This window comes from Dermacentor albipictus, chromosome 7, assembly GCF_038994185.2.
Source record: "Dermacentor albipictus isolate Rhodes 1998 colony chromosome 7, USDA_Dalb.pri_finalv2, whole genome shotgun sequence".
NCBI classification, from domain to species: Eukaryota; Metazoa; Arthropoda; class Arachnida; order Ixodida; family Ixodidae; genus Dermacentor; species Dermacentor albipictus.
Window position 1 is genome coordinate 119,356,736 of NC_091827.1, and position 20,974 is coordinate 119,377,709.

Sequence of the window (20,974 nt, forward strand, 5' to 3'; positions counted from 1 at the left end):
CAAGCCACAAAAGTGCAATACATGCACGTCACACACAGTAGGCAAGTTTATTATTTCAGACAAATCCAAGAAGTGTGGCCAACAGCGGTACACATGCAGAAGACAACAAAGCTTTCACAACACACACACAAAAACAGGAAAACGTTGCGCGGAAAAAGCAAACCTACGCGGTAACTAAAGGATGTCTAACAGTAAAGGCGATACCACGACATTGCTGCCGATTCAAATAACACGCAACGAACGGCTTAAATACTCCAAGCGCCAACCACTATAAAAACGGTAGAGTCAAAGAAACGCACCGTAAAAACACGAACAAATAGTAGTGGTGAGACTCAGTCTACATTGGGGCCAATTTGCCACGCGACCAAGCAGAAAGAAAAATTAATTGTGATTAAGTAAAGTTGAAGGCACAGGATTGTGATCGCAATATTCATACTTGCAACTTAGTTTAATTATCAATATCATATGTACCAAGTATTGCTTAAATATTGTCAGCCATACGAAACCGCTGGCTTGTTCGCGCTCTAATGTTGCCCCGCGGTAGATGTCCGCACTAAGTCTAGTTTAACATAGCAGGCCTTCGAGCATCACTTATTCCCTCCCCCTCCTCCATAGTATTGTTCACAATAAAACCACTGTGGTATCGTCTGCGGTGACGCAATTCTGAAGTTTTTGATTCACTGCAACGGAACCATGATGTAAGCATCCACGTCACGATAAACACATAATGCACTGCAGCCGTGATAAATGGTGCCGTTGTTCCACTGCAATTAAGGTCCCTTAAACTTCGTAAAGTAGTGACACCATCCTCCTCCGCATTCACTCCTCCTCGTTTCTCCTCTCTTTCACGCTCCCTCCTCGACCGTGGCGCCGCCTACACCGCTCGAGCGTAGCAATGGCGCCAACATACGGTCCTCGCCAATGCGTAGACGCTTCTCGAGCGAAAATGGCGCTGGAGCACTGCGCGAGGGCCACGTGATGCTGTTAGGCCAATAGCGACGCGGCGTCGGCCTCGGCCAGCGCGCGCGAGGAGGAGGCGACATTCTTCAAAGCATGGCGCTACTTTGCGAAGTTTAAGGGGCTTTAGCTGCAAGGAATCGAATACTAATGAATGGCGTCGCCGCAGAAGATGCCAGACACTTCGGTTTTCTTATAAACGAAACTGGTGAACAATGATCGGAAACGTGATAATAAGCGCAACTCCCTGCATATTGCCATCTCATTGCGGAATGTGAGTGAAAATCAGTCAACTGTCTCGCTGGAATGTTGATTTAAACCTGGTGCTTTCACTTATGAAACCCTCCATACACGAATGAAGAATATAGGAAGGGGACGAGCCTAGAAAAAGGTGAACTTGAGTGGTCTTCGACTGTGCTATAAAAAAGACAAGAGAGTAGTACTGTGTACTTCATGTAGTGCTTTTAGAGCTTGCAGGTATTCGCGGTGCCACATGGCTTCCGGGCGCGAACGGTATTATGTACATCGGCCAGCTTGGCAGTCCAAGAAAAATAAATTTCAATACAATGCTCTCCAGGAGCAGTTGCCAAAATTCAAGCATTTGTTCTAGATTTTTTTCACCGACATTACTGAGCACAATAGGCGTAAACTGTAGGGAGAAGAAAATGCGACTCGAACCGCATGCTGACATGTACTATTTTCATAAAAACCTCATGTGGAGACACAGAAACAATGTTGAAAGTGCTGAGCAATGCATCTTTACCACTGTCCTCTTCTTTTATTAGCTATGGTGTGCGCTGTCATCGCCACGGCTCATTGAAGTTTTCAATCGAACGATTGAATAGAAAAACGATTTAGCGGCTGAACTTCAGTTCACTTGACTTCGTGGTCTGCCCATTCAGATTTTAGTGGCAATGCGCTTCACTTACAGGTCAAATAAAGTGTACAGAATGACTGAGTATTCCACGTGGATCACTGATGCTCTTGTTGCGGTCGAGCCAGTGCGAGCAAATACTTCGAGATACAGCAAAGAAGATCAGCTCCGCCGGGGCTGGATAAAAGCCCTGATTTAATTGACACGATCGGCAAGAAGCAGCTTGAAAAGTCTGTGCGCATTAATCCTTCTTATTATTGAGGGATATAGAATGAGTGTTCAAGTTCATCTTTGTTACCGGTTGCAATGTTACAAAGCTGAAATACGTCATTGTTAACCTGTATACCACAATGGTATGTGAAACGACCATGTTTAATTTGTTCTGGTAAATACCGTTTTTGTGTGCACAAACACATATTATTGTGTAAGATCTTGCGGTGGATTGTGTTGTTAAGGTAGCATGCAAGATTGAGACATCATCTCCACTCACTTGGTAAATATTGAAACGGGTTTTTTCGTAAATCTTAAGGATACTATGGTGGCGCACAAATAGTCAGTGTCAATTTTAACTGAAGCTGACGAAAAAGTTGCAGTGAGCCATTCACGTATATGTTTCCGAATATCAGTGGCTTCAGCTCGGAGATTATTATCGCTGTCATTTATATTCGTATGGAAACAAACGGGATGACGAAAAAGGGTGCGCACATACGTTCTGTCTCGATGCAAAATGATATAAAAATTACCGCAAGAAACGATCCGAAGGCCATAGATAAACCAGTGGCGGCTCAGCAGCCTTTTGTCGCCAATTCAGAAACAACCGCTGCCTACTCATGACCGGGTAGCGGGTGTTTATGGCCAGACAATGCACCCTCACCTGCGCAACCATCGCAGTTGGCTGTGGGATTGTGGGATTAAATTATTAGTAGACCAGAAAATGGTTGATACGGAGTCTTGAAACACTACCCTTAAAGGACAACACGTTGCAGATGATAGCATGCCATGCTGCTTGTCTGCGAATCTGCTGCTGAGGCATTTCTCTGGCGATTAGCACCTACAGTCGTATTACTACTTCTCAGTTTTATGCATTTTATCCTATCTAACGGGTCCCCGCTATCTCATCTTCAATTGCGTAATAGGGCGGCGCCATCCAGCAAAGAAGCGCTAATCCTGCTGTATAGCGCGCTGCTAAGCGGTGCCTTATGCTATGTTCACACTACGGTCGTAACGCGCGTAACAGCTCTTTTGGCGTATCGAACGTAACGGCTGTAAAAAACGTTACGGCAGTTAAGACGGCACCTTTGTTCACATTTACTGCTGCTTAAATTACGGCTTTTACAACAGGCCAATCAAATTTGGAGCTGCAGAATCGACGTCACCAGCGGTCCAATACGGCTCCTGCCAACATGCGAGCGCTGGCCGCGATAGAAGAAATTCACGCTCGAAACAAACTTTTAGTCATGTATTCAATCGCCCAAAGACGACGAAGGCGACGCAGAAGGGTTTGGGTGCGGCAAGTATTTCTCGACAGGGCCGTGGACGGCGATTTTCACAACCTTTTCGCCAAGCTCCGAGTTGGTGACGCTGCGATGTTTCATAACATCATGCGCATGTCGCCCCAGCAGTTCCGCTTCCTTGAAAACCTATCGAGACCCCTTATCGAAGTTCGGAGCACGCATCTGCGGCCATCGATTTCCTCGGCGGATAAACCAGATGAACTGAAAACAGTCTCGCAAGGCGCACTGCAAAAATTTTCACGAACACAGCCAATCGTGCGCACGGAATGGCGGAATGGCACTTCCCGCGCCCGGAGCTGTCTGCAGACGGGAGGACGGAAGTGTCGTCACCGGTTGTTGAAAGCCGAAAGCTTATCGGTCATTGGCTGTGTCGCAACGGTCGTAACATAACAGTCGTAAATGTTGCCGACCCTTTAACACTCTCACCCACGATTTTTGCGAGAATTGCGCACGTTGGTACCTTTACGTTCGCAGTCTGAACTAGACGCATACGCTTGTTGCGCTTCCGCTTACGTATGTTACGAAAAATCGGCGCCTTACGAACGTAGTCTGAACATAGCATTATTCTGCGAATAAGAGCTTGTCGTGAGCACTCTGGCAGGTGGCGTTCTTTGCCCTATTGTGGGTGGCATTCTTCTATGTCGCGTACGACGCCAGCCGTGTTGGTTCTATCATGCACGCTTTATTTATTCGTCCTCTCCGACCTACACGCGACACACGAGTCTTTCGGTGTTAGGACGCGACCTGGCTGCCTCCGTTAAACACTCCATGATTAGTATGGTGATCCCCTGGGCTGTTTGTTACATGACTTATTCTGGAAATATATTACGCAGCCTGGGATACTAGGGACAGAAGCAGGCACATCGAAACACTCAAACAACCTATGATGGCCGTTTAATCTAATGCAGCGCTTCCCGAAGGCCTTTGTCCTCCTCCCGGAATGTCTCCAGGACGCTCTTTCACTCGAAGGGATCAAGCTGCCATGACTCGACATCGGTGCTCCCGAAGGGGACAAGCGAGCCATTACCAGACGTAGTCATCCACTTCCCTTCCCCACTGATTTCGCCTACCAAATAACTCAAGTAATAGTCGCTCGTTATCTGTGCAGCGTCCATTTTGCTATACTTTAGTGCCCTTACGGTAAGCCCTGACCTCACTGCTGAACACACAGAAATTCTGCCTTAGTGTCCTCTGCTGATGCGCGCTTCGAAGACCAGGATTTCAGTGGTGCTGACAGGTGTGCAGACAGTGGTAGTGCAGCGTTACTAAGAATTGCAGTACACACTGGGACAAACACAAGAAAGCCCGGTCTCAAACATTGTTGGAAGTCATACAGCGGCTTGTCTTCCGTCCTCCGATCAGAAATAGAATATGTTGGACACACCTGGCCTGATGTTTTAGCTTCCAAGCTTAATGGGGGAATGGTTAAATACACAGATATAAGAATTACCGGCAAGGCCCACAAGATATGGTGGAATGGCGAGCTGTAAGCCGTGTCCAATGTTGCTTTCTTCTGTGCCTTGCTGCTCGTGCACTGCTTACAATAGGATGTTTATTTGTCGGTGTTAGCAAGATTATAATACTTGACACGAGCACCCCGGAAAGAGGAATTCGAGAAAACACTCTCGATATCGTATTCATGTGCAATGGTGGAATAGTAGGTAGGACCATGGGCCAGCAGATTCACTGATTAGAAAAAAAAAATAATTGGAAAAGGCAGTAGCAAAAACGCTACGTGTAGGCAACCTTAAAGCTACTTTCCGATGTTAGTGAACAGCATGCAGGTTAAACAGACATCAAGATCCCAAAGAAGAAGTTCATATAACGTTTGTACTCGTATATGGCCTCTTTAGGCCTTTTTATGAAAGGAAGCCGACCGCTGCATTCAAAGGATACGATAGGCATCGCAATATACAGGGTGTTTAAAGTAAAATTTGAAATAGTATTAAATAATAGGCTTTCAGAGCTAAAATTCTTCTTGCGCGAGGTGATCAGGGCCCATGCCGGGTGCTATCAAACGACTTGCAAGTGCTATTTAGGGGAATAAAGAACTATGATTCGGTAATGAACTTTTTAATTATTCTAGTTAAGTGTTTGATCGTAATGAGGAAATTTTAGTGCATCGTGAGTACGTCCGGTATCGAGAGTTAGATTTTCGAAATTGTAATTTCGCGCAGAGCTACACCGGTCAGAACCTCAGCTCTCCAGATGCGCGCATCGGGCCCCGCGCGGTAGCTGAGCGCCGCAAAGCGACGCCCACGCGCTGATGTCACTCGGAGTGGTGCGCGTCACAAGCATCCCGCTCTTTTTTTCTTCTGCCAGAACAGCCGAAAGCGGCGGCGTCTTCATCACCCGTTGGAACCTCCTCGCACGCCCAAATGTGACTTGTCATGCCACCCCGCGAATGCATTACCCGGTGCGAAGCGGTTTGCTTTGTGTTACCACGGCGGTTGCTATCGAAAATATTTCCTTGCTTTCGCACTCCGGAATGTAGGTACCGATTTCGTAAAACGCAGCCAAACATACAATGTGGTCGCAGTCATGAAACTCCTTTGTTTCTGGAGGAACACTGACTAGCTCACGGCAAATCCTCTAAATGTTGGCCTTGCATACCAATAGATAACTGTGCGCGATCGTTCACTGAACGTACAGAACGCCGAATCATGTCCTCTGGGACGTTGGCTAGCGCTGTGGCGATTCTGTCCATGAGATCCTGGAGGCTTGTTGGAGCTGTTTGGTACATTTCACTTTCTACATGCCCCCAAAGGAAAACGTCCAATGGTGTCAAATCTTGCGACCTCGGAGGCCATGGAATGGGTCCGCCGCGCCCGATCCACTGTGAACATCAAGGAAACGCACAGCACAAGAAGAAGAACGGGATGGCGCTCCATCGTGTTGAGCTGAATGGAAGTTTCGATGTGAAGTCCACAAACACGTCCTTTAAAATGCATTCTGTGTAGCGCTTGCCAGTCATGTTTCCTTCAAAAAAGTATGGCCCAAAGATACGGCCGCGAAAAGTCCACACCACAGTTTTACAGACCATTGCCATCGGTGCCTGTGCTGCCGCAGCGAACGTGGGTTTTCTACCGACCAGTAGTGCGCGTTGTGTAACTTCACTCTTGCATCTCTGTCGAACTGCGCCTCGTCGGTCGAAAACAATCATTCAGAACATTTTCATCTTGGCCACACTGGATGAGGCACCGGTTGCAGAAGTGTAGCCTCCGCTGGAAGTCGCTGTCCGTGAGTCCCTTATGTGGAGATAGGTGATACGAGTAAAACTGATGTTTCGACAACACTCTCTAAACTGAAGCGACAGTGCCTTGACAAGCATCAGCGATTCCTCTTACGCTCGCCCGTGGCTTCCAGTTGACGTAGGCTAAGACGTCGGTCTCAATATCTTTGCTCCGGATGCGGTAACATCTTCTTTGACGATGTACGGCTGCGGTGGTGCGAAAGCGGTCGAACACTGTTTTGAGTGCAGGAAATCACGGTGCGCGACGACCGGGTTGTTGTGCAGCATACAGACGTGCGGCTAAAGTTAGGGTCTACACTCGCGTTCACGTATGCAATAACCACGCGGACACTCTCAGTCGTCGAAAAATGGCCACACGCCGCTGCAGCCACGTTGAGTGGCGGAAAGAATAAAACGGCCGATGCTGGTGCGCTCCAAAAGCATTTGATATCGGGGATTGTAGATTGCAAAGTTATCAGCTTCTGTATTTTCTTTCTACTTGGGCGTGCGTCGTGGCCGCAGCACGCAAACGGTGGCCACAACGCGCCGCTTTCCGCTGTTCGGGCACTGGAAGGAAGAGCTCGATGTGTGTGACGCGCACCGCTCCGAGTGACGTCAGTGCGTGGACGTGGCTTTGCGGCGTCTGGCGAGCCTAGGTTCTGAGCGCCTTAGGTCTGCGCGCAATTACTATTTCACGAACCTAACAATCGATACCGGATGGACTCAGGATCCACTAAGATTTCCTCATTACAATAAAACAAAATCAAATTTTTTAAATGATCAATTAATTAATTAAAATTTAAACAATTAGAAGTTAACTAACAAAAGTTAGTTAACAATTCCCCTAAGTAGCACTTGCAACCGAATTGATAGCACCCGCCACGGCCCATGATCACTTCGCGCAAGAACAACAATTTTACCTCCGAAAGCCCATTATTTAAAATTAAAATCTTTCTTGAAACACCCTGTATATATCCTATTTTATCTGGGCACCGAATGAATAAAGGCAATGCTAGGAGAATGCCAGCAAACGTGAAAAGCGGAAAGAAATCGAGAGGCTGATAGAGAAAGCGACAGGAAGGTTGCTGCAAGTCACCTGGAATTTTTCTAGCACAACCATGTACCAACTTATAAGCACTTCCTGCTGGGCAGGTTGATCGCTATTCATTACAAAATATAAAGACGCGAACTAGACCGACACACACAAGAAAACGCAACGGGACAGGGCGTCACTCGCAACTGCGAGTGACGCCCTGTCCCGTTCTCTTTTCTTGTGTGCGTCGGTCTATTTGGCGTCTTTATATTTTGTAATGAATAGCTACCAACTTGCCCAACAAGCTACTCTAATGAATAACGGCAACCAACGCATCATACTGCATCTGCCCTGAGAATCGTCATGCCTTAACAATTCTCGTCAAAACATAGACCCAACCAAATTTGTACTGCTCTTTAGGCGATCGCACTTATTCACCAAAATTGTTTAAAGACGTACTGGCCGGCACGCTTACTGCTATAAAGAGTGCAGTTCTGATTTTTATTTCGAAATAAGTAACGATATACTCGTTTGAGACACGTCTGCCGGCCTCTGTGGTGATGCTTCTCGAATTTCACGTCTCCAAGCATAAATAATGGCACGTAGTATAACCGTTAGAAGTGCGAAAAATTTATTTATTAGGCCTAGCCAAGGGCAGCAAACTACCTTACCAGGAGCACTTGACCGAACAGGCAGGTGACACCCCTCGCCCAAATGCAATAGGCTTTCTTTTCCGCTTTCGGCACAAGCATTCCCACAAGGCAATGTTTCTATGTACACAAGAATGAAGTAGAGAGGGAATTATATTGAATGCTGTGTCTGTAACACTTACTCTATTCATTTAGGAATCACCTACCTCATGATTCGCTGAGAGGTGATATGTGGAATGAAGTCAACAGCTCAATTTTTTTGGAATAGCGAGAGTATGCACGTGCGTCCGGATGTTCAGTCCGCTGCACATAACAAGCGTACGCAGTACTCGAGACTGCCATGGTTAGAATTCACGTAACAGACATGTCATTTGCAGCCGGCTCGAAAAGAAGATATATCGCTCCAAAATGGGTGATATCAAAACTACTTATTGCAGCGTAGAAGGAAAGACTGTCCCACGTGATTCAATATCCGCCCTTTTTCGTTATATTGCTTCGATGTGCTTTAAGATGCGCGACCTCGCATTGAAGGAATAGGCAGGCTCATTACCTCCTTGGGTGTGTCGTTAACTCACTCTTTCGTTTGGCCATAGGGTGGAAAACTTTCAGAGAAATCGGTGCACATATTCTTGAGCTCACCGCGATTTTCATGAAAGTTTGCATAAAGGATTGAAAATAGGTGGCCTGGAACACGCCTGTAATTAATGTAAGGTCTACTAAAGTTTATGTACTCCACGTCTCTTCGTATCAAAGTTTTCATCGCAACCCTGTATCGGCAAAAAGCTTAGTGGTGTGACTGCACTGACATATGTGCTGCAGATAAAAAGGCGTGACAGCCAAAATCGACATGCATGAATACAAGGCCGATGTACGTGCTACATGCATTTATATGTACTGAAATTTAAGGCACTAAAGATGATGCAATGTGGCCTAACTTCGTAGTATTCTTGCATTATTTAGATTATTCTTGCGTTCCCCTATCAGACCTTATATTTTACTCCAAACTGTCTGTTTCATGTCATTTACGTTTTTTATTCGCTTTTTCATGCGCATGCACATCGCTTTCTCTTCATTCATGGCAATTTTGGTTGACATGCCTTTCTTCTTTTTTTACAAGGACGCCAGGTAGGCCGATACCGACGATACGCAGTGTATTGTGCAATTTGGGTAATATTAGACTACATGGGCGTTAATTACACCCTCACTGGTTATCTCGCGAAATTATCGACTATTTCTTGCTTCTTGTCTCGTTGAGATTTACATATTCATTCCTTTTACGACTCGCTACGACGTTCTAAAGAAGCAAAATTACCGTTTTGTTTAGAGGTTGCATAGACATATACCGAGAACGTAGATAGGCCAAACCCGTATGCAGTCAGCAAAGAAGACCTTGTCTTCAAAAAGTAGCTGATCATGAATTCACGCGCCTCCTACGGGATGAAGTGTAAGTGTAATAAGTGTTCTTGTGAATATAACAACACTGCTCCTCATAAACTGAGCGGTCGTGATGAGGTTAGAAACGACAAAATGTGAAGTCGCCTAAAATACTCAGCTCTTTTTGGACGGCTTTGGCGATTCTGCGCACTTGGCTTCTTGCAATGGCACTTGCGACGGGGCCACGTTGTTGCTAAAGGCGATCTTTCCCGCAGATGCAAATTCGATGATACGTCTGTTCACGTTGTCAGCACATTGCCGCATTAGCCAGTGGCCACCGTCCGGATAGTAAATAACCGAGGACGTCCTCAGGTGCTCTCGGTTGAACTCGGCTATGGGCGTCGTCATGTAGCGGTCTTTCTCGCTCCACAGGATGAGGGTCGGCACGTCGATCTTGCGGTATTCCAGCTTCATCAGCTGCTCGCTGTCGTAGTTGAAGGCGCGGTAGTAGTTCAGTACACCCGTCAACGCTCCTGCGGAGAGGCGAAAGATAGCGGCGCCTTCAAACAGGAGAACGGTATGCAGGATAATTTTGGCTTCATTCGTGGGTACGCGAAGAGATGTGATTGGCGGAAACACCACGTTAGAATTCGCGAAACTACACATGTGCCGCCTAAAATGGCTTTACTGTTACTTCGTTCCGGTTTTCAGAAATGTCGAACTGCACACGCAACGTGCGCAAGTGCTACTTCGCAGACGCAACCACTCATCGCTTGCACTGTCACACAGTATAATCAAATACAGCTTCAAACATTGAGATCACCGACAAAAGTAGACAACACGTTAAACCTACTTCCAGGCCTTAAGTACTGTACTGAAAAAATGTAAAACGACGACGTCCTTAGTGGCCAGTGTGAGCGAATTAAAGAAGAAAGCCCAGAAAGTGATGCTGAGAGACGTGAAAGAAATTAAAGTAATTTACGGGGCATTGCAAACAAGTGTAAATGAAATTAAAAAGGAACAGGAGAGAATGAGAGCTGAAATAGGTGGTATCGCCTGTTGAGTTGCTGCTGTTGAAGCTGAGCCGTGCTGGTGTTTAACGTGGTCTAGAAGATTTACGCAGGCTGGCGGAGAATCTAAGCAAAGTAAACACAAGGCTACTAGAGATACAGGTCGAATTTGAGGATAGAATGCGACGCGACAACCTATTGTTCCATGGCTTGCCTGATTTCCCTTCAGAATCTTCGAATGAGACTGCAGAGAAGCTGCTTAATGGAGCCTCTGACGCTCCAGGTTTTCCCATTTTTAAAGAATCAATCAAAAAGTCGCACAGCTACGGCGTGTACACGGCTAACAAATAGAGGCCCTGTTGTCTTGCATTTTTTTCCTCTAAGATGAAACAGCAAATGTAGTACCCCAGGGGAATATTCAATGATAATGCAATTACAGTAGGTGAAGATTTGACTAACAACATGGCATGCGCGAAAGAAATTGGTAGAATTCGCAAAATCTTAAAACAAAGCGTTCAAGCTGTAGTACAACAAGCAATTTCACAGGAAGACGAAGTGCTTCTCTTGCGGAACACATCTCGCCCATCTCTGTGTTTTTCTGGACTTCTTACTGCACCTGTGGGGTCTACCGCCCCCTCCATCGCGGTGATGGATGTACAACACCCCGAGGATCCTCCCGGTTCCCGTTCACCCGCGGACATCGGTTCGAGGAAGCGAGGAAGTACGTCGAGTGGTAGCGAGGACACAGAGCTGTACTGCGCATCAGGTGACGAGTCCTCGGAAGACAGCTTTCGACTTGTCCAGTACCGCAAGGCCAAACGAAGAATTATCAACTCATCTTCGGCGTCCAGCTCGAACACTGTGAAAACAGCTCCTCAGCGATGGCCTCACTCCATCCTGTTTGTGCCACAGAACGCTACCGACAACCTGCGCGTCCTCAACAGGCAAGCACTCTCCGTGTATCTAGAAAACACCGTGCCAAATGAGATCAAGGATGTTAGGATAAATACTAGACGAAACATCCTGGCAATCGATGTGATGAACCCGAGTGCACTGACCATACTACAACATGTAACGCAGCTGGGAAACATCAAGGTCCGATCCATCGTGCCAACGAATGGTGCCACAATAACTGGAGTCATCTATGACATTGACAATGAAATATCTAATGCAGACCTCCCAATTCTCATAAAACCAGCAAGCGAACACAACGTGATTGTGCATGTTGGTCGCCTCGGCAACACACGTTGTGTGAAGATAACCTTCAAAGGCGACTGCCTTCCACCCTACGTGAAGGTCGGCCACTTTCGCCACCAGGTTCGGCCTTTTATTCCAAGACCAATGCAATGCTTCAATTGTCAGAAGATTGGACATGTGAAGGGTGTTTGCACAAATTCGGCCGTGTGCCCTCGATGTGCCGAACCCCACTCAGAAGACAACTGCAGCGCAACCACGTTCAAGTGTCCTAACTGTCAAGGTGATCACTGCGCCTCTTCCAAAGACTGTCCCCAGATCAAGAAAGAGTTCACCATTCTTAAGCAAATGGTGAGAGACAACTCTACCCACAAAGAGGCCGCTGTGAAAGTACGGCGAAGACGACGTCACCGACAAAGGTCTTCACGGCGGAAAACATCAAGCTTTCAGGAAAAGTCCCCTCGTCAAGCATCATCATCAGCGGACGTTTCCAGCACTCCGAACACCAATGTTGGAAGGGAGCAAACTGCCAGATCTCTCTCCACAAAGGAATGGCCGCCACTTCCGCGTACACGACCGCCAGAAGAGCCGCAGAAGAAGCCGCCTCCAGTACAGCAAGGTGCTGTATCCGAGGAGTCGCGGAAAACAGATGAGCAAGTGATAGCACTTATTAGGCCTTTAATGAATGCCATTCGCGTGCTGCTAAGCAACATGCACACACCGTCTGCCAGAAGTGCGCTTCAAGTACTGGACGCTCTGAGTCCGGTGCTTGCAACCCTTGAGTAGATCATGGCTCCACAGCCACGGTCTTTTAGGGAAGAGGTCCGACAAGCAGCTATTTTTCAGTGGAATGCCCGCGGACTCAGAGCGCGCCTTTCGGATTTCCGTCGCTTCGTGTTCGCCAATATGTTTCCCATTATCGTCATTTGCGAGCCGAACTTATCGAACAAAATCAGGCTTTCTGGATATGAATCATTTATGTCGTCAGCTGTTTATGAAAACAGTAAGGTTTTGGTGTTCATTCGCCGTGACCTCACCTACACTCATCAGCCTGTACCACCTAATGACAGTAATCAATATATATGCCTAAACGTAAGGAAAAAGAATCTGGCCTTCACTTTTGTAGGCGCCTACCTATCTCCGTCAAGTCGATTTGATTACAAAAGACTACGAGACATCCTTTCCTCAACTTCCAATCCCTGGGTCATCACTGGAGATTTCAACGCCCATCATACACTCTGGGGAAGTCCGATCACCAGCGCAAGAGGCAGAGCTCTGGTATCTTTCGCCTCCAGTTATGAACTTTGGCTGCTGAATGATGGAAGTCCTACGTTCTTACGTGGCTCCACGTACAGCAGCTGTCTTGACTTGGCTTTCGTCTCACGAAGCCTAGTCAGACGTGCAGGGTGGTTTGCGGACATAGAGACACACGGAAGCGACCATATCCCCACGTACATCAAGATCAGAGGATTGACCGCTTCCAAAATACGGGATACGATCCAAAGAGTGGACTGGCCTAAATTTCAGTCTATTATGGAAGAACACTGCGACGCCAATCCATCTTTCGACTTGGAAGAGGCAATCAAGAGCGTGGTGCAAGACACTATGCGTACTCTAACATGCTCATCGAAACTTAATGATTTTGATGTGGAACTAGAACGGCTTCGAGCAATCCGACGACGTGCTGAACGAAGATACCGACGTACGAAAACAATGGACGATCTACGGACCGCCAGGCGCACGCAAAAGAAGATACAGCGCCGGTTAGACAAGCTCGAATCGCAACGTTGGGCTGCCTTCTGTGAGTCGCTAGATCCACGCAAGCCTCTATCGCAACTATGGAGAACGGTGCGCGGACTGCGGACACTTCCCGTACAGAGATTCCCATTCAAGGCACTTGCCCTCTCTCAAAAGAGATCGGAGATTGATGTGGCAGAAGATTTCTGCGCCAGATTATCCGGCCAACTCACAGCTGCCAACATTCCATCGCCTTCGAGCAGCTGTCCGCCACCACGTGATCACCGGTTGGATCTACCATTCTCGATCCACGAACTTAAGGCAGCATTAGCTTTGTGTAGCCGCACATCAGCGCCAGGACCTGACGGAATTTCCTACCGAGCTCTGTGTCACCTGGGGGAGCGAGCGAGGGGGGTTCTTCTTGAGGTGTACAATGAATCTTGGAGGAATGGCACGCTACCAACAACCTGGAAGACAAGTCGCCTTGTTCCACTGCTGAAGCCTGGCAAGTCGCCGTTGGAGCTCTCTTCATATCGCCCGATCGCTTTGGCGAGCTGTGTGGGCAAAGTAATGGAGAGGATGATCCTAGGACGCCTGGAGTGGTACTTGGAGTACCACAACGCCTACCCAGATGCCATGGCGGGCTTCCGACGCGGTCGATCATCGATCGATAACGTCGTCGACCTGGTGACCTACATTCAACATGAGAAACGCCGTAAGCGTCTCTGCGCATCCTTATTCCTCGACGTTAAAGGGGCGTATGACAACGTTACGCATGAAGCCATCCTCTCTGCTCTCGCAGAGGTAGGAGTGGGTGGTCGGATGTTTCAATGGATACGGAGCTATCTATCCATGCGATCCTTCTTTGTAAGCACCGAGGAAGGCCATACTTCTCTACGTTATAGCTACCGCGGCGTCCCCCAGGGCGGTGTACTTAGCCCCGTGTTATTTAATCTAACACTAATTGCTCTCCTTGAGCACGTGCCAACCACAGTCAGGCTATCAATGTACGCGGATGACATCTGCATATGGACATCTGCAGTAACACGCCTACAGCTGCGAGCGAGAATTCAGAAAGCCGCGACACAAACTGCTGTCTACCTCCGTAATCGAGGCCTGGAAATTTCCTCCGAGAAATGCGCACTAGTGCCATTTACGCGCAAACCCATGGCAAACTACAGTGTAACGATAAATGGCCAAGTAATACGACGGGTCCGATCGTACAAGTTTCTAGGAGTCATAATCGACAGGGACTTGTCATGGAGCCCACACATATCTTACGTGAAAAAACGGTTGACAGGCATATGCCACCTGTTCAAATTTTTCGCTGGCAAGACCTGGGGAATGTCGCCTAGTGCCATGTTACAACTGTACAGGGTGCTTTTTCTGGGATTTCTGCGATACAGCTTGCCAGCAATAAACAACACAGGCAAAACGAATCTACGCACAATACAAAGTCTTCAGGGTCAAGTGCTCCGGATCTGTCTAGGCCTGCCTCAGAGTGCTTCAACAGTGGCTACGATAGCAATCGCTAGAGACCACCTTGTCAAGACCCACATTGAAATTGAAGTACTCAGGACCCATATAAGGCATCTAGCCAGGACTCCTCGTCACCATTTAGCCTCTCTACCAGCGGACAGGCCACACACATCTTTCAGCCAAACGATAACTGCATATGATGAATCATTGCCAACTTGTTTCACTCCGGCTGCGAGACCTTCGATCCCTCCATGGTGCCTCGCTCAGCCAAAAATCAACCTCGCAATACCTGGTATCTCGAAAAAAGCTGATCTGTCATCACCAGCCCTTAGACAGCTCACGCTACTATATTTGTACGAGAACTACCGTGACTCTACGCATATTTACACTGATGGATCTGTCCTTCCAAGCAGCTCCGCGGCGGCAATCGTCATACCAGCGAAAGCTACAACCATCAAATTTAAGACGACCCACGCGACAACATCGACGGTAGCAGAGCTCGCAGCTCTCTTTACTGCTCTTCATCACATTGGTGATGAACCGCCACACAAATGGACAATATTCTGCGACTCGAAGGCGGCACTGCAGTCTCTACTGTCACCTTTACGACGCGGACCGCACGAACAGCTAATATTCCATATTACAGAGACATTACACCATATAAGTGATGCAGGCCACGAAATAACCTTTCAGTGGCTTCCAAGTCACTGCGGGATTGTCGGCAATGAACGGGCGGATCACGCTGCCCGCTCAGCCCATACTGAGGAGCGCCACGTCCCAATACCTCTTTCTAGAACTGACGTGGCACGGAAGCTCCGCCTACTTGCTCGGCAGTGCACCGTGTCGCAATGGAATGAGCCACATTTAAGGAATCCGCGACTATACTCACTTGATCCAACATTAAGTCTTCGAGCGCCATCACAGCTTCGCCGTAGAGACGCCACGCTTTTATATCGACTTTGGTTGGGCGTTGCCTTTACTAAAGCCTATGCCTTCCGCATAGGGATGACCGACACCCCAACCTGTGACCACTGCGGCCATGAAGAATCAATTAGCCATATTTTGTGCACCTGCCCGCAGTACAGTCCACAGAGGGCATGCCTCAGCCAGGAACTTGGCCAACTGGACGACCAACCGCTATCCGAAAAAAGAATTCTGCAACATCGAAAGGACCTACCGTCACAGAAGAAGGCCGTGCAAGCGCTTTTGCGCTTTTTGCGATCTACCGGCCTGTGTGAACGGCTTTAACTGGAACGCCTTTTGTGTGTGTGTCTCCATGTGTGCGCGTTCGGTTTCTCTTTTTTTTGCGTTTTCCTCTCTGTCATCTTTCTAACCCCTATCCCCCATCCCCAGTGTAGGGTAGCAAACCGGAGACTCATATCTGGTTAACCTCCCTGCCTTTCCTCTCCATTCTCTCTCTCTCTCTCTCTTCACAGGTAACAGTGCTTACGATCTGCACTCTGAAAACAGTCGCACCCTTTGGGGTGTATATCTGCCACACAAAGATAATCGTCATCTGTCTTGCTTGCATTTCCTATCATGAAAAAGCTGCGCTCGTTACTTTTCTGTCGAGAATCCTGTCTCATGCTGATAATGCGCATGCCGTTCGTGACTTCGAAGTACCCGGCTCGCAGCGTTAAAGAAAGAAAATGCGGGTAATGCTATGTTCACACTACGGTCGTAACGCGCGTAACAGCTCTTTTGGCGTATCGAACGTAACGGCTGTAAAAAACGTTACGGCAGTTAATGCTAATGTTCAGACTACGTTCGCAAGGCGCCGATTTTTCGTAACATACGTAAGCGGAAGCGCAACAAGCGTATGCGTCTAGTTCAGACTGCGAACGTAAAGGTACCAACGTGCGCAATTCTCATAAAAATCGTGGGTGAGAGTGTTAAACGGTCGGCAACATTTACGACTGTTATGTTACGACCGTTGCGACACAGCCAATGATCGATAAGCTTTCGGCTTTCAACAACCGGTAGCGACACTTCCGTCCTCCCGTCTGCAGACAGCTCCGGGCGCGGGAAGTGCCAATCCGCCATTCCGTGCGCACGATTGGCTGTGTTCGTGAAAATTTTTGCAGTGCGCCTTGCGAGACTGTTTTCAGTTCATCTGGTTTATCCGCCGAGGAAATCGATGGCCGCAGATGCGTGCTCCGAACTTCGATGAGTGGTCTCATTAGGTTTTCAAGGAAGCGGAACTGCTGGGGCGACATGCGCATGATGTTATGAAACATCGCAGCGTCACCAACTCGGAGCTTGGCGAAAAGGTTGTGAAAATCCCCGTCCACGGCCCTGTCGAGAAATACTTGCCGCACCCAAACCCTCCTGCGTCGCCTTCGTCGTCTTTGGGCGATTGAATACATGACTATAAGTTTGTTTTGAGCGTGAATTTCTTCGATCTCGGCCAGCGCTCGCATGTTGGCAGGAGCCATATTGGACCGCTGGTGACGTCGATTCTGCAGCTCCAAATTTGATTGGCCTGTTATAAAAGCCGTAATTTAAGCAGCAGTAAATGTGAACAGAGGTGCCGGCTTAACTGCTGTAACGTTTTTTACAGCCGTTACGTTCGATACGCCAAAAGAGCTGTTACGCGCGTTACGACCGTAGTGTGAACATAGCATAAGCCGGCACCTTTGTTCACATTTACTGCTGCGTAAATTACGGCTTTTACAACAGGCCAATCAAATTTGGAGCTGCAGAATCGACGTCCCCAGCGGTCCAATATGGCTCCTGCCAACATGCGAGCGCTGGCCGAGATCGAAGAAATTCATGCTCAAAACAAACTTATAGTCATGTATTCAATCGCCCAAAGACGACGAAGGCGACGCAGAAGGGTTTGGGTGCGGCAAGTATTTCTCGACAGGGCCGTGGACGGCGATTTTCACAACCTTTTCGCCAAGCTCCGAGTTGGTGACGCTGCGATGTTTCACAACATCATGCGCATGTCGCCCCAGCAGTTCCGCTTCCTTGAAAACCTAATGAGACCACTCATCGAAGTTTGGAGCACGCATCTGCGGCCATCGATTTCCTCGGCGGATAAACCAGATGAACTGAAAACAGTCTCGCAAGGCGCACTGCAAAAATTTTCACGAACACAGCCAATCGTGCGCACGGATAGGCGGAATGGCACTTCCCGCGCCCGGAGCTGTCTGCAGACGGGAGGACGGAAGTGTCGTCACCGGTTGTTGAAAGCCGAAAGCTTATCGGTCATTGGCTGTGTCGCAACGGTCGTAACATAACAGTCGTAAATGTCGCCGACCCTTTAACACTCTCATGCTATGTTCAGACTACGTTCGTAAGGCGCCGATTTTTCGTAACATACGTAAGCGGAAGCGCAACAAGCGTATTCGTCTAGTTCAGACTGCGAACGTAAAGGTGCCAACGTGCGCAATTCTCGCAAAAATCGTGGGTGGGAGTGTTAAAGGGTCGGCAACATTTACGACTGTTATGTTACGACCGTTGCGACACAGCCAATGATCGATAAGCTTTCGTCTTTCAACAACCGGTGACGACACTTCCGTCCTTCCGTCTGCAGACAGCTCCGGGCGCGGGAAGTGCCATTCCACCATTCCGTGCGCACGATTGGCTGTGTTCGTGAAAATTTTTGCAGTGCGCCTAGCGAGACTGTTTTCAGTTCATCTGGTTTATCCGCCGAGGAAATCGATGGCCGCAGATGCGTGCTCCGAACTTCGATGAGTGGTCTCACTAGGTTTTCAAGGAAGCGGAACTGCTGGGGCGACATGCGCATGAAGTTGTGAAACATCGCAGCGTCACCAACTCGGAGCTTGGCGAAAAGGTTGTGAAAATCGCCGTCCACTGCTCTGTCGATAAATACTTGCCGCACCCAAACCCTTCTGCGTTGCCTTCGTCGTCTTCGGGCGATTGAATACATCACTACAAGTTTGTTTTGAGCGTGAATTTCTTCGAGCTCGAACAGCGCTCGCATGTTGACAGGAGCCATATTGGACCGCTGGTGACGTCGATTCTGCAGCTCTAAATTTGATTGGCCTGTTGTAAAAGCCGTAATTTACGCAGCAGTAAATGTGAACAAAGGTGCCGGCTTAACTGCCGTAACGTTTTTTACAGCCGTTACGTTCGATATGCCGAAAGAGCTGTTACGCGCGTTACGACCGTAGTGTGAACATAGCATAACCCACGATCTTTGCGAGAATTGCGCACGTTGGTACCTTTACGTTCGCAGTCTGAACCAGACGCATACGCTTGTTGCGCTTCCGCTTACGTATGTTACGAAAAATCGGCGCCTTACGAACGTAGTCTGAACATAGCATAAGACAGATGACGATTATGGTTGTGCAGCAAATGTACAGTCCAAAGGGTGCAACTGCTTTAGAGTGTTGACGGCACTTCTGAACATCCTTCCCGTGCACGTGTCGCTGTCCGTCCGGACAACACCACGGCGTTACTGCACAAGCATGTCAGGCAATAGCGGTGCGACAAGGGAGGTGCACGGAAATCGGGAACGAAAAGCTCGCTTCTTTTTTTGCCTACCAACATAAGGAGTGCTTTACGAAGACGCGTTGGTTTGAAGGATGTAATTGACGCGAGTGACGCCAACGTGGTATTGCCGACTGAAAACAGGCTTTCTTCAGAATCAGATAGCAATGAGCGTTTTGATTGTGGAAAATGTTTTAACGCTTACCTGCAAGGCTGCGCTCATTTAAAGAAACGGTGCTATTTTGATTGGAATTATAGATAACCTTGGTTCTTCCTGTATTGACACTGTTAGCGAAATGGAAGTGGCATGGGTTGAACTTTGTCTATCGTTTAGAAAGATGATCCTGGGCGTTTGTAGACGTTGTCCATCCAGCAGCAATAATTATTTAATGACGTTCATGGCTCTATTATTTCTCTCACCGTACGTTATCGACACGTTCCTATATTACATTCTGGCGATATTAATTGCCCTAAGGCATCTTTCTCAACTTTTTTTCCCCACTGCAGTTTGTTTTCTACAGAGCGCAGAAATATTTTTAGCCTGCATAATGGCTTTAACTTGAAACAAATTATAACACAATCAACCCAGATAACGTCATCTACTTCCAGTGTGGTAGATCTTGTGCTTACTACGGCAACGGCACCTGTCATCTGTACTGTTGATTATCTTCTGGATGTGAGTGGCCATGGAATTCTTCATTTCACAGTGAATGTACCAAATAAGCATCCTAGAAAGGATACTAAACGTATCCAAGCTTACGAAGCCAATGCTTCTGACTCTAATGATCGCGAGTAATGTGTATTGATGAGCGAAATCTTGTAGGACTTTTCTGAGTGGTCTCTTAATACCAAATGGACGTTATTACAAAGTTGTGTGGCTCACATACGCGTTTGCTCCATTAAGGCTGGCAACGTCCAATGAGCGCGCGCCTTGGTTTAATCAGTCACTGACAAGATTAGCGAAAAAAGAAGAAAGGAATGTTTCGTTCGGCTAAAACCTTTATTTCACTGTCACGCTGGCGTATCTATCATTCAGTTAATGATGAATGTAAATAACACTAAAATTGGCAAAGGACACATTCTTAAGTAACTTCCTATTATGCTAAGTAACAGTCCGAGACAATTTTGGAAGATGGTAATTAAAAGTGATACTCGCGATATGGCTCTTGAAGCACTGCACAGAAAATGAACCCTCCGGGAAAAATGTGGAAGCATCCTAAATGCCGTGCTTTCATCAGTCTTTTCTAAAAATTTCAGTTTTGGTAGTCATTATTATCCTACTTTTCAATTCTTCCCAATGCATTCGAGTTGTTTCCAATCGACAGGTATTCATAAATTAAATGAAAACCCAAACATGCTCTCGTTTGCTGGAGGTGGCATCAATTGTAAGCTTATCCTTAATACCAAATTATTCAACTACTTCATCCTTTCAAAGCTGTTTGAGCAATCGCTCGAGACTGGC

General features: G+C 47.6%; 1 protein-coding gene across 1 annotated transcript in view; it reads right to left on the bottom strand.

Moving 5' to 3' along the window:
- Nucleotides 1–7,861: 7,861 nt before the first annotated feature.
- Nucleotides 7,862–20,974, bottom strand: part of LOC135909559 (epoxide hydrolase 4-like) — a 199,478-nt gene continuing 186,365 nt past the window's right edge. Inside the window, exon 7 of the mRNA XM_070522631.1 lies at nt 7,862–10,167. Coding sequence (XP_070378732.1) covers nt 9,809–10,167 — 359 coding nt within the window. The 3' untranslated portion in view covers nt 7,862–9,808. The remainder of the gene's footprint in view (nt 10,168–20,974) is intronic.